This window comes from Epinephelus lanceolatus, chromosome 17, assembly GCF_041903045.1.
Source record: "Epinephelus lanceolatus isolate andai-2023 chromosome 17, ASM4190304v1, whole genome shotgun sequence".
In the NCBI taxonomy this organism is placed as follows: Eukaryota; Metazoa; Chordata; class Actinopteri; order Perciformes; family Serranidae; genus Epinephelus; species Epinephelus lanceolatus.
In genome coordinates, this window is record NC_135750.1 from 12,212,374 (window position 1) to 12,227,391 (window position 15,018).

The 15,018-nt window shown below is 42.1% G+C and overlaps 1 protein-coding gene across 1 annotated transcript in view; it reads left to right on the forward strand.

Moving 5' to 3' along the window:
* LOC117248076 (melanopsin-A) overlaps positions 1 to 15,018 on the forward strand; it is a 65,424-nt gene that overhangs the window by 39,228 nt on the left and 11,178 nt on the right. Inside the window, exons 2-6 of the mRNA XM_033612813.2 lie at positions 3,840 to 3,982; positions 8,248 to 8,381; positions 9,924 to 10,127; positions 12,784 to 12,955; positions 14,737 to 14,913. Coding sequence (XP_033468704.1) covers positions 3,840 to 3,982; positions 8,248 to 8,381; positions 9,924 to 10,127; positions 12,784 to 12,955; positions 14,737 to 14,913 — 830 coding nt within the window. The remainder of the gene's footprint in view (positions 1 to 3,839; positions 3,983 to 8,247; positions 8,382 to 9,923; positions 10,128 to 12,783; positions 12,956 to 14,736; positions 14,914 to 15,018) is intronic.

Genomic DNA, 15,018 nt, shown 5'->3' on the forward strand with positions numbered 1-15,018 from the left:
CATCCACAGACATGGATGTAAACTGCAAACTGTAACTTGACTGTTTCGCAGAGGCATGTAACCCGGAGGCAGTAATTCTAATTTTGCATATAGTGCAGCCCTACTTGATGCTCTGAAGTACAAAACATTATGTTCTCTGTTCTGGGCCACAGCTCCTGATCAGGACATGCGCTGTAAGAGCAGAAATCTGAGGTTTTAAAGTACTCTTTGAAGATATTGAAAGGGTTAGCGTTCAAGCTAAAACTAAGTAATATCAGGGCTCAGGAGGTTAAAATAACAAAGTGCAACTGCATTATTTTCTAAACAGTTTACGCTGAATCAAAGAGATGTGAGAGTTTTGGTTTAGCGAAGCTGCTGATTGTTACTGTGAGGCTGCAGTCAGTCAGATGGATGTGTGTCCTTGAGCCGACATGTTTGTTTATTTGTTTCCTGTTGTCATAACATGTCTGACTCCATCACTGTCGCCGCGTCCTTCACAGCCTCTTCTTCTTTCGTTAAGGCTGAATGTTCGTTCTCAGCTGTGAGCACAAATAAAAAAAAACTTCATGCACATTTAAACTGAAACACACTGAATGTGACTTCTGGTTTTATGGGTCACTGCAGCATCAACATCATGCTCCAGTGTGCTCCTATCTGATTGGCTGGGTGGTTTGTGTGTGTGAGTGTGACACTGTTTTAGTGGTCTGGCTCCAGTTTAATCGCATGTCTCACTGTAACCATGGCAACATGCTTAAACTGCAGCAATCCTAGAAATATTTACGCTGACGTGACGTGATTTCATGTGGTATTTGGAAATCTCCTATTTTCACATATGGGAAGTGATCGTACACGGCCAAAAGTATGTGGACACCTTCCCTCCTTATATGATGGTTCCTTTCTTTGCATGTCATCTACAGTTGTTTTCTTCACAGCCCAGCAACAGCAGCAGCAGCTCAGAACAGATCTGATTACCCTACTAATCAAGCGTTAAGTCTTATATAAATGTGTGTCAGGTTGTGTCCAGAATTGATGTTGAGATAATTGCAGGTAACGAGTCGGTCCTGATGCTGAGCTGTGCAGCTGGGTGGGTTTGTGAAAGTGGAAACATGCAGGACTCTGGACAGAATTTGTTGAAAGATTTTCAGTAACATTTTATCGTTGTTTGAGGTGAAAACTGTTTTTTGTCTTTAAATATCACACTGGAATCTTTCCGTGGATAATATGGTATGGGAAAAGGTCATGCATCAATCATTATGTAACACCTGAGAGTATAAAGGAAGAATCCTTAGAAGGTTTTCATAGATTTTCACTCTGCTAACATATTGATCTATATCAGGGTTTTCCTGCATGGAGGATTACAAGGTGACTGCTTCTGTCAAATATCACCCCACCAACTCTCGACAAAACTCTGACAGATGTCATCATGAAAAACACTTTTCTAAGAAGCGTTACACTCTGTGGATTTATGTCATTTTTAAGTGCAGTCGGTGGTGATGTATCATAATCAGCACAGTGTATCAGCAAAATTACTGACAAAACTGTCAAAGAGGAAGAAAAGAATCTGTTATTGGCCGTACAACAGCAAAGTGGGTACCTGTCCTGTAATGCAGAAGAAAGCCAGCAAGGTCATTATTAGTATCTTTGTTCCTGACGTTCAATGTTGTAATGCAGTTTTATGTCATCAGCTGGCACGCACAATGAATTTATGTTAATTATGTGAATAATTTATGTTTAGGCACACGACAATTTTGATGAGTGCTGCTTGATAGAATTGACGTATGTTCGATAGAAAAACGTGTCACACAACACTTTTCTTTCATGTCGCGCAGCTTGAGAATTTTGTTATATTGTGGACAACATCATATTTTGTGACACAGTGTGATTGGTGGCATTGCTATTGTTACAGAAACAGTAGTGTTAGATAAACACTGACCCCGTCTCTGACCACAGAAGCAGCCGTCTGTCCTGACGAGCTGAGAGGACAGAGGCGGCTCAAACTGCCGTCACCAGGCTGACTGACAGCAGACTGTCAATGTACAAAAATAGTCTTTATGTCAGCTCCACAGGAGGAAATCATCAGTGTTCGTGTGTATTGATTGCCCTCCAAGAATCGCCACTTTAACATTGTGGAGGGGTTTGCGTGTCCCTGTGATCCTGGGAGCTGTGTTGTCCGGGGCTAATAGCCCCTGGTAGGGTGGTCCCAGAGGAGGGGCCAGACTAAGAGTGGTTCAAGAAGTGCACGATGAAACAGCACATTCTGAGACAGTGTAGCTCACCCGGTATGAGCCAGCCAGTGTGTGTCTGGCGGACAGGCCTTGGAGTATATAGCTTGGTCAAGCTCAGCCAGAATGAATAACATGGAGCCGCCACCCTGTGGGCCCACCACCTGCAGGGACTGGCATCAGGGCCAGGTGCAGGTGCAGGTGGTGTCGCAGACTGGCTCCGGGGACGTGGACCTGGGCGCCTCCCATTGGAGGCAGAGCCAGAACACATATTTCATCTGGCCTTTGAACACCTCAGGGTCCCCCAGGAGGAGCTGGAAAGCGTTGCTCTGCCTGCTGCCCCCGCGACCTGGCTTCGGATAAGTGGTTGAAAATTATTATTTTTCAGCCCACGGTTGCGAGTGAGGGGAATCTGCTGCCAGACACACTGGGTGCTGATTAATTAATAAATATATGGTAATAAATCAAAAACACAGTGGGATAGTTGTGTGATTTAAACAGCTGTCTCTGCAGGTGACTCTTTATTGAACAGCAACAGAAACAGACTCAGACTGTAAGAACATGTAGGGGTCTCTGGTTACAGAAGCATTCATTCAAAACGTCAAAGTAAGTAATAAACATTTCCCCCTGAGATGTGGTGAAGCACAAAGCAGCAGAAAATGAAAATATGTCAAAACTGTACTGAAGTACTTGAGTAAATGTACTGAGTTACATTCCACCACTGCTGTGCAGGAAGTTTACTGGTATGTGGGGACATGTGGAGTGGGAGTCCTCTGGTATGCCAGGGTCTGTTGAACTTTAAGATATTTTTATTAAAACTCCAGTGAAGTTCTCAGTCAAGTTAATCAGGCTGCTGCTCTGAATGACCTCCAGCTCTGATGAGCTGTGCCTGATATTTCCGCTGGCGGTGGAGTAATTTATGCCGTTAACGTGGCAACGGGGAGTCGGGATGAAGAGATCTGAGACACGATGGAGAGATGGAGCCAAGAGTTAATTAGAAACAGTGATGCTCAGGACTTGTGGAGATATTAGTCTTTTCAAAAGGAATTAAGGCTGGTAGCTGGTGATTAGGGAGGTTTAAGGATGTGACGGATTTTAATTGTGTGGAACGATAATGTCATTGATATGAAGGACTTTTTAATCTCTCCTCATACTACTTTCATGTCACCTCAGCAAATTCCTTAAAACAATGATCGGCCTCGCAGGCGGAAGGTTCGGTTCTTCCTCTGGAAGACACAAAAGAGAAAAGTGACTGAACTGCTGATAATTCATTACATAACTCCAGATTACACTCCCACATGTCGTGTGTGTCACGGTGGTTTACCTTCTCTCAGGTCTCAGAGATACATGTGGATCCTTGAGGTTTTATCGTGGAGGAATTTTTGATAAATATCATAATCAGATTTATTGCCAAGTAGATTTTCATAGACAAGGTATTTGCCATACACTGATTCCTAACTGGACACCAGGGTCGGCCAGTGGCACAGGCAGTATAGGCGGATGCTAAGGGCGCCATCATCCATCAAAAAACAAAAAATCGAAATGTTTGTCTTTTACTATTTTTGAGTGAGGTGATGAGAAAGATACGGGTGCATCTGTCACATCTCCACATTTATAATTTCCTGTTTGGTCCTTCAGGTGGCGATGGCGCCCGAGGTCCCGCACCCCTATCCCACGGTGGACGTGCCTGATCACGCCCACTACACCATCGGCTCCGTCATCCTCGCCATCGGCATCACCGGCATGGTCGGCAATTTCCTGGTTATATACGCCTTCAGCAGGTAGGACAACTTCCCGTGCCCAAATATGGTTTGATCCGTACACTGCATCAAGGTGACAACAGAAAGTCAGAAACATACTGAAACACACGTGAAACGGAATTTTAATTCTTAATATTTCACGCCTTTTGCAAAAACATAGTCAGACAACTCACGTTGTAAATGGTAGGGCCTGGTAGGGTGGTGCTGAAAGAGTGAGCAGCAGTACTGATTCAGGGCAGCAGCGGCATTGACAATGCAAAGGGAGCGCTGGGAAGATTTTGCAGCTTAAATAGACAGCCAGATTGAGAGGGTGTGTTTTGTACAACGACATATGGAGAGTGATGTATGACGTGTGTGTATGAATCAGTGCAGCTCGAGTTGGCTGCCTGAACTATCTCACAGCCGTCACTCCATTTTGAAAACGTAAGACAGCTCTGGCTTTAGTTGCATGGCCTGTGCTCTTGATGCATTAAAATCTGAAAAGGCGCAGTAAATTTACCTTCAATGCGCCCAGGATTCTATAATTGCGCACTCTATAATTTTTTCCAATACTACATTGTGAGCAAATCTGAACTGAAACAGTGGCGTTGTGTGTTCAAAAGTATTTCTCACGTAACAGAAACCACTGAGAGTGAAAGGTGTGATGTTGATGTTATTATGTAACCATCGGTTATGTGTTGGTGTTTTTGTTCTGGTGCTCTGCACAGCATGCCATCATCCCCCAGCTTTCTGAAGACCATCATTTCATTGTAAAGGCAGCAGGGCAACACGAAAGTCCTTGGGGACTGCCAGTCGGCAATAACTGTGTATTTATAGGTTCATAAAATGTACCTGAATTCAGCAATATGTAAGATATTACCACAGACTTTCCTGTAATGTTATGACACAACGCTGTGACAGCAGATGCTGTCTTCACTCTTGTCGATGACAACAGTGCTTTACTGTCCAGGAGACACACCTTGGTTTTTCTCTGACACTGCTACATTGTAGGCCTGGGCGGTAGCTATGTTTTTTATACCATCATTGCTTCCTTGAATTTCACCAGGGTATATGATATATGACGGTATTTGTGTGTGGTGTTATCTCTTCCCGTTCCTGTATGAGGGTAATAGAGAGATGAGCATCTGTATTTTTGGCGGTATTGTAAATCATACCGTTTGGATTTCTACATATACCAGGAACCACCCAAGCCTTACACACTGTGACAATGTGATTGTGCCACTTATAGATATTGTAGTGACTCATATTGACAATGACCCGATGATGTTTTACTGTCCAGGGGATGTGTCATGTTGATAAAATATTTCCACTGGCGGTGGAACTGACTGTAAATATCATATACGTTGTGCAAGACAAGATCCTGTTTTGTTCATAATCTCAACAAGCAGAAGGAAGAGAATACACAAATTTCTCAAAATGTTGAACCACCACATATATACAGTAGAATTTTAATGTTTTAGGATCTATCCATCCATTTTCATCCACTTATCCGGGGGCAGCAGGCCGAGCAAAGGGATTACTGGGGACGCACTCAAATGACCACCTGCGGGTCACTAGATCGAAAATCTTTCAATGTCATCATTAAACTACAACATCAAAGCTCAATTTAACAATAAATGTGATTCATGTAGAGCAGAGAGTTACGTGCACAGCTCAGATTTTACCTTCCTACCATGCATATGCACGTGGTGTTACGAATCCTGTGATGAAAGTGAAAGTGTACATATGTATAAACATGATAAACAGCTGGAGGAGTGGACATGTACCGTAGATCTGTTTAGTGTTTCCACTGCAGACAGTACTCTTAAGCCCAGTTCAGACCAGAGATTCATGACGAGACGAGTTTAAACATGCAACTACTCGCAATGCGGCGTTCTGCAACTTTCTAAAAACCTGCTGGCTCTCGCTGTATTTCCTCTTCACCAGTGATGCAGAGGGAAGTTTGCACCTCGTTTATCCCCAGCATTTTCTGAACAAAATAACAGTGGTTACATAAGCTTCAAAATCAGGCTCACCTCAGCCCTGAGCAGAGTGACCGTCCTCTATTGACCAGGCAACGGACTGCAGTGTTCACAGCTCCACCTTTTAGCACATTATCACTAAGCTGGGTACCTCAACAGAGGAGTGGCGAAAAACAGAGGCAGTTTTATCTGTACCATCTACATCTTTTCACAATTAACATGGAAAAAATGTGAACCAAACTGGACTGAGCTGGACTGGGAACAGGCTCTAATTGGACTTCACCTGTGGAGGAAACACAGACGCAACAGACAGAGTGGAGAATTTAAAGCCGCAGAGGTTTTCAGATGGAGGTTTAATATGTAGCAGAGGAAGAGAATGTCTGTGTCTCAGTAACAAGTCATGGCTGCCTGGTTTTTATCAACCACACACACACATGCGCGCCTTTTATCTTCCATCGCTGCACAGAAAATGTATTTCTCTGAGTTCTCTGGAGTCTTTTGTAGAAGCTTCAGCACTTAAGATGACTTCAACCCACAGATTGATCGGACCATTTGTGGGGCAGGTATTGATCTGTCATTAAAATTAGAGACCTTGTCTGTGATGTGTGCTGCATTGATTAAATGTTAATTTTAGCAGCGTAGCAGCACTAAGTGATTTTTCCATGCAGGCTCCTCAAACAGACCTCATGAACTTCAGAGCGTCCCGACACCTGCTGCTGTAGTCAGAGACCACATGATTCATTCGGCCAGTTAACAGGAACTTCCTGCTTATCACAGCAGGAGGAGACTTGACATCCTCGGCCTAAAATAATATCACGTGTTTCAGGGTATTTTTGCAATAGTCATGACGATATGACAAATTAGAAAATATATTTAGTTTTACAGTTTGCCTTCAGATATTCAGTAAAAAAATAAACAAAAATGATCTCTCATTTCTTTAGTTTGTGAACAATATATAATATTAATAAAATCTACCACTAACTACACATTTAAACAGCTCCCAAATACAAAAAATGTCCCCTGGGATCTATATATTTATATAAATCAACAGCTGATTTCCATCTTTTAGTAAAATCCTAAATGACTGAGTTATTTTTTTCCACCTGGACCTTTATGCTCTGCCATTTCTCCTCTAATCATCTTGCTGTAACCTGTGACAGGCTGTTATGATACCACAACTATTGCACATTCACATATATGGAGTTTTTTGTCGAGCTGTGAGCGTCACACTGCATTGCCAAAGGTTTATGACAAAATGACTTCAGTACACCAACTCCTGTGGGCGCACGGTGAGAGAGGAGAGTGAGAGATAACGTGCTGCTGCCAGAGGATCCGCTGAATGAGTTCCCTCTAACCTCACTAAAAGAGTCTGAGAAGTCCGGGGCTGTTCATAAAACATTCAGGACGCCACTGTTTATTCCACGGTACTGCAGCTGCTCCTCTTTCTGGAACCACCGTGGCGTCTGTAATGATTTCACCTTCAGCCATGCTTGTTGTTGCCGTGGGTAACAGTATGATGTCAATATGTCAACACATCGTAATATCGTAAGTATCACGACATCAATTTTTCATACCATATTAAGAATTACACCGGTATTATCAGAATGAGATGATATGGCACACCCCTACCCTCAGCTCTAAAATCTTTAGGCTGAGTGTCTATGTAGCGTTTTTATTCATCTTTTTTTGGCAGAAACGGGCTGGCAGAGTGCAGAGGGAAGCACAGTGAGGTTTTCTGGCACAACTTAACCTATTTCCAATGAGCATGACGCAGAGGTCAAAACTCAAACTACACTTGTACTCTAAAATAACATAAACCACCGCACACTGAACTGAATTACTGTGATTTTATTAGGAGCGAACAACACATTTCGCCCGTGGCTTCTTCACTTTCAGAATAACATGAGCACTCATAGGTGTGCTAAATACACATGGGTCACACGGCTAATTATCACAGTTATTTCACTCTTCTTTTTCAAATATTATTTCTTTCACATTCCTCAAAAACATTTTTCAAAAGATAATTTTCAGTTCATCCAAAAAGCAAAATAAATTTACACAAAATAGATTAAAAAACAGAAAGAATAATATGCGATTTAACATCATCCCTTTACTGTTTACTCACACTTGCACCATATTGAAAAACTTTATTGCAGCCAGTGTCTTTCTGAAAAGAGATTTTCAACTACCGCTGAAACCATGAAATGTTTTTACATGAAAAATTACTTCAACCATCTAAATAGTTTCACATTAATTATCTGTGAATCAACTAATTAATTAATGGACTACACTAACTCTGTGTGTGTGTGTGTGTGTGTGTTGCAGGAGTCGCAGCCTGCGGACACCAGCCAACATGTTCATCATTAACTTGGCGATCACAGACCTCCTGATGTGCGTCACCCAGGCGCCCATCTTCTTCACCACCAGCATGCACAAGAGGTGGATCTTTGGAGAGAAAGGTACCTGACTGCACACACACACACACACACACACACACAGGATGTTGCAGTAGAGCCTGAAATTTGAAGCAGCTGCAGTTGATCACACTTATCTTTGGTGTATTTTTATTTTTACTGCAAGAGGTGAAGATGTGTTACGATCTGGTCCTTATCTCCTCTCTCTTCACTCCCCTCCTCTCACATCAGTTTTTCATTTCCCACCATGAAAGTGTGAATCAGTGAATTTAAGCTCAGAGAAAACACTCGATCCTCCTCCGTCTCCCCAGAGAGAGGTGCTCCGAGGTCATTTTAATTTGACTGAGAGGAGAAGGAAGTGTTGACTTACTGCTTTTTATTAATTTAATTCAAAGTCATACATTGGCACTTCAAAGTTTTAAATTTCATATTAAATCATTTCCTAACTTGTGTGTTTGTGTTTAAAGGGTCAATCCATCTGGTATTAATCACATGCGACTGTTCCCGTGTGTTGTTTTAGTGGTGTGAGGAACAGAGGTGTTGTTGGCAGCGTGATCTCCTGCACTTAGTGCTCTCATTAAGCCGTCATGTTGAACTTCCTGCAGAGTTTTCTTCTGCACATTTCTCACTCCACGTTATCAGAAACACATTTTACACACAGCTGAATCATATTATCCTGATATATTACAAATTTTCGATGTTATCACAACCTGTTTCTGGCACTGTACAGCATGTATAAGCTGTACCACTCTGAAGGAAGGTTTCCTCCCTGTTGGCGCTCCCACCTCACTCTCTGACCCTGCGGGGCTGGAGAAGAGCGCCCATCAGGCCCGCATGAGTCGGGTGCACAGCTGCTGGTGGACAGCAGCATGCCTGCAACAGAGCACATTTATTGTAATCAACTGAAGCTGCTACTCTGACCATGGAAGCAACATTTGCCTGCCAGAATTTGTACCAGAAGCAGCAGAGAAACCTTGTGTGTGTTTTCACATTTCACATTAAGATCAATCGATCAACTCAATGCATGCTGTCATTTAAACGATCCAGTTAATTACCTCAGTTCCAGTAAGTATCGACTATTCTTCCAAACCCTGCCTAACCAACTGCAGTATCATTTGGCAAAACTCAATACACACACAGTGAAGCTGGCGGAAACCTCCTGCTGTAGAGTCACAGCCTGTGAAGCAGCTAAATAACACACAAACCTCCACCTATGTGAAAAGCGCATCCATGCCCCATGTATTTTTGCAGTTTGGGGATTGTGACGGTATCATTCTAGCAGGGGTTTAAAGGATGCCTAATGGGTTTGGGGGACTAAGCATGTCCTCATCTGTCACGGTGGAGTACCCAGCTATCAATTTAAGGTGATTACACATTAAAGGAAACACACTTGTTAAGTTATATTCCCTAAATCCTACACACTGGACCTTTAACATAAAAATGCTGTTGCAATTCTGTCAAATATTTTGTTATTTTCATTCTTTGAAAGTCACCTGAATGCAGGAAACAAAGTCTCTGAACTTGGTCTCAAGGTTGGTAAACATTATTAAATCAAAATAACGATAATTTTCACATGTGTGTCTTTAGGCTGCGAGCTGTACGCCTTCTGCGGCGCTCTCTTCGGAATCTGCTCCATGATCACGCTGACGGTGATCGCCGTCGACCGCTACTTTGTCATCACGCGGCCCCTGACCTCCATCGGCGTGTTGTCACGGAAGAGGGCCCTCCTCATCCTCATGGCAGCCTGGGCCTACTCTCTGGGATGGAGCCTGCCGCCATTCTTCGGCTGGAGTGAGCACACACACACAAGTGTCATGTGTTTTTGTTATGGTTATATTTGTCTGACAGTTAGGGCTGGGCGATATAGCGAGTATGTGCAATATATCAATATAATTTCAAGCAAGATATACATTTAAACAATTCTGTGTATATCGATATCGGGTCAAGTTGCATTACGTAACTCTTTTCTTTTGAAAAGCCACACCAGTGTCCTCTCTCACACTCTCCACACAGCTCCATCCTTCACAAGTTCTCCATCAACACTCAGAGAGACACAGAGCTGCTCCTCTGTTTAATCTGTCTGTTAATTAGTCTATAGTGTGACATCGGTCTATATGTTGCAGCACTATGCTAAATCAGTCTGTGAAATGAATGAAATAACCGCAGTAGCACACGGCAGGTGGATCATATCGCATCATCTTGGTAGATGTAGTCTATTGTATGACATGGAGACGGCGCCTGGATGCAGGCAACAGATCTGTTTTAAACAAAAATGCAGCAACAACACAGACGTTTCATATACAGGACATATATAACATGGACAAAGTGTTTCTTGCTCCCTCTCTCTCTCGGCCTCTCTGTTGATGCTCTGTGCATAAATAAGATTAACAGCCTAAAGAAATAAAAAGATTTAAATCATTTTCTAGCTCTAGATTGATTTACAAGGCCAACAGATGGAAAATGACTTTTTGACTCTCTTCAAACTACAGTGGATTTAGACCTACTTGATCTTTTTATAGTCATGTTTTGTGCTGCAAACCTTTAAACCTCTGTAGCTCCAGTGCTGTGTGTAAAAAGTTAACGTGCAGTACAGCTATTTATTTTATATCATTTTCATGTACATGTTGTGCAGCTGTATATTTTCAAACAGGGGAAAAAATACCTGTCTTTGCATTTTATTTTGATCTGTCTGTTTTTATAAAAGTGCTTGTGGCATCTCAAATGTGGCTTTGACTTGCAACTGAACATGTCGCCCATTTCGTAGAAAATACTGAGAAATATATTGCGTATCTCCAGTCATCCTGAAAATACCAAGATATGAATTTTTGTCCATATCAACCCGTCCTACTGACACAAGGAGAGTTTTACTCACCTCTACTTTTACTCTCCTTTACTTTCCTTACCTCTGATTACCTCAAACCACAAGTTTGCATCAAACAACCAGCTGCGTCATGAACAAAATTGTTAACATACTTTGTACCACACATGTTACCAGAGTTCTCAGACTGTATAGACCTGGAGTTGCATGATGTAAACAACAAACATACCAACACCGGTGACCGACAACGACACTGCAGGAGGTTACGTTGTTATTTTATTCTGAGATTGCAGCAGAAAAGACGACAGCAGCACCAGTGTAGAGGCACCTTTCAAAGGTGGGGATGAGGTGGGGATGGTCAGGAGACCAGCAGAGGAAGAGTCCAGGTAGTATTTTTTATGTGGGTTTGAATATAAGAGGCCCCTAAATCAAGCACTTCATGACTATATTGATTCTCACACTGCCCCTGTGTATAGGAACTTGCAGATGCTTTGCATATATTTCTGAGGACATGCAAAATCACCCTCCCAAACCAACACAGGACATGCTAGGCAAGCATCCTGCACACATGAATCTATACTTACAAGTATATTCTCCTTTCCTCTCCTCTGTGTTTTCCTCTACTTGTCTCTACCATCCTCCGCTGTTGTGAGGGATTAATCTCCTGTTTCCATCTGCTGCACATAAATCTTTTGTTCTGCCTCAAAGCTCTTTCTATCTTATCAAACTTATTGTTCATTTACTCCCCAAATCCCATTTATTATCAGTTCAGTTCAAGTTCACACACACACACGTACACTCCCTTCATGTGGTGTTTTTCTTATTCCTCTCACCTGGTTTTGATTCTCCTCCGCAGACTCTATCTCACTTTACTTTTATGTAAATTAAAATATATGGAAACAGAAGAGCTCCCATAAATCTTCGTCTCGTGGAAAAACTTTCCAGGTGGAAAATGTTTGAGTGTGTCAGAAATGTACAGGGTGTTTTTAGCCGTGTGTGATGTATGCGTCTGTGTTTTATTATACTTATGCGGACAGCGTGTTCTCATGTGGAGAGATGAAATGAAAGAAAACATTTTTCTGCTTCTGACCTCAGTGTGGAAGCTGATTCAAACATGAACAGGCTTTAATCTGAATGGAGTCTGAATGGAGTCTGGTGCTTTGTTAATATACAGTATCATTTAGCAGGTTCCCCATGGACACTGTTTTATCCTGTGTAAACAGAGACTCCCCTGGAAGCAGTGATGTTTCAGTGGGGCCAGACTGGGGCCAGACTGGGGCCAGACTGGGGCTAGACTGGGGCCAGCTGTTGTTTTAGGGGGACACGTTAATGAACTCTGAGCTGATTTTAGCAGCAGTAGAGAGTAAAGTAGGGCAGTGTGGTTCAGTTATAGTATTATACAACAGACCACATGTTATTAAATCTTTTAGACAACAGGTTAATATTCACATCAAAAAGAAACACATGATGTGCACGTCATAGATGCAGAACAAAACAACACTGAGAGTGGGTCATAAGTGATGATTGAGAGGGATTACTTTTGTATGAGGATGCCAGCTTGAACTTCATTGAAAGCACATTGAGACATTAAAACTCTCTCTGTCTGTGTCCTTGTCTCTCGTCCATCAGGTGCCTATGTCCCCGAGGGCCTGCTGACATCCTGTACGTGGGACTACATGACCTTCACCCCGTCGGTGCGAGCGTACACCATGCTGCTCTTCATCTTTGTCTTCTTCCTGCCGCTCTTCATCATCATCTACTGCTACGTCTTCATCTTCCGCGCCATCCGCAACACCAACCAGTGAGTCTGTGTGTGTGTTTGGTGTTGGAGTGTTTTAGTTCCCTTTTTGTTGGTTAATGCTGGATATAGAAAATGAGTTGCTTTGTTTCCACACATCTCAGTTTTTAGTAAAAATGTTTATGAATATTTAGGCTGCAAATCAGAATTTTAAAATTGAATTTCAGTTTTTTGTGTGACCGATTTTTCATCTGATTCTACCTGTGTTTCTCTGTTTTTGGAATATAAAAGAACATAATAAGTTTTATGTAATCTGTGTTCCACCATCGCTGTTGAAAAACCGATTAGGCTATTAAAGGAAGATTTTTAACCCCAAACTGCAGAGCAAACAAACAATTTTCAGCCTAAACCAAGACCAAGTATCCCTGCAACTGTTTCCTTGACTAGTTGTGAGATAAAATCCCAAGTCCTGTTTTTCTGAGACTGAGACAAAGCTGAGTAAAAACACAGTGGAGTCTGAGACGAGACCGAGACCTTCAAAAAGTGGTCTTGAGACTGGTCTTGAGTACGAGAACATTGCAGCAAGAGTCCTGTGATATTTATGGTTCCCAGCTGTTTTGACCTCTGGCCTCCACCATTAAGATAAAACAATTCCTTGCTTCAGCAATACACAGCTAATAAACTGTTTTTTTTTCTTTTCTGTGATAATGATCTTTTATCTGACTGTGAGTTTTAACCCCAAAATATTTTCAACATTTTATTGCACAAATTAAAGCTGTTAAAAAAAAGTCTTGAGGTGGATTTATGCTGGTGTGTCAGCTCTACGCAAAGCCTACGCACATGGTCTACGCCGTAAGCATTTATACTTGTGTGGTGGTGTGTCTGTGTCACTCTGCAGTGACACCTTCAAAACACTAGTCAGTGGAGGAGGTTTCTGTGAAGTGCTGTAAAGTTTAGTTGATTCAAAACACACATTAAACACACATTCAACATGGCGTAATAGAGACAATTTCAAACAAATACAAACACTTGTCTTTATCTGGACACATTTTCCCCACAAATACAACATGCTAACATTATTAGCACAAGCCTATGGTATTTTACATTGTATAAATTAGTCTAGTGGCTAGCGATCTTTTCTTCTACTCATATGAAGCCAGGATAAATCACACACAAGACTTAAAATGCTATTTTTGTGGAGGCTTTATTGTCTTTATAATTTATTGTTTCTTATCTGTGAAATTAAAGTAAACAAAAGCTTCGTTTCCACTGAGGGAAATGGTTTCAGCTTACAAAAGTAGACAGGAGGTCTGCGTCACCGCGATGTGTCGTTATATTTCTGGGGAGGTGCAGGCCAAGCTATGCCGTAGGTATAATGTCGGTTTGACTCAGAAGTATAAATCAACATTCAGTATCTTTTAGGGCTGCAACTAACAATTATTTCTAATATTGATACATTTTCCAATCTCAATTAATCTTTTTGTCAATAAAATGTCATTAAAAAATCACACTTTCCTCGAGTCAAAGGTCGATAACAACACAGAACAGAAATGCAAAGCATTTAATATTGTCAGGGAGCATCTTAAGAGCAGAGTCATCATTGCTAATCATAACTGTATTTATTATGTGTTCCTGACTGAAATACAGTGATGGGTGTTGATGTGCAGCACGATACCAAAAGCTTTTAGCTGTGTGGGAACTCAAAATGTGGGTGAAAACATCAAAGTCGTTTAAACAAATAATTTCTACTTCTGAATCAGAGCCTTAATTTAGGGTTAGTCTACAGTAACTGAACACAGGTGTCCTCACAGGTACAGTACTCCAGGTTTGTGTGTGTGTTTCAGGGCGGTGGGGAAGGTTAACGGCAGCGTTCACAGTCACAGCAGCACTCGAGACTCTGTGAAGAACTTCCACCGGCTGCAGAACGAGTGGAAGATGGCGAAGATCGCTCTGATCGTCATCCTGCTCTACGTCGTCTCCTGGTCGCCGTACTCCACCGTCGCTCTCACCGCATTCGCCGGGTAAAACAAACACCAGCAGACACTGAGCACTCACTCAGCAGCAGGAAATTGTATTTCAAATAAAAACACTGTGCTACACATTAGCTTCAACTGACCACTCAGAAT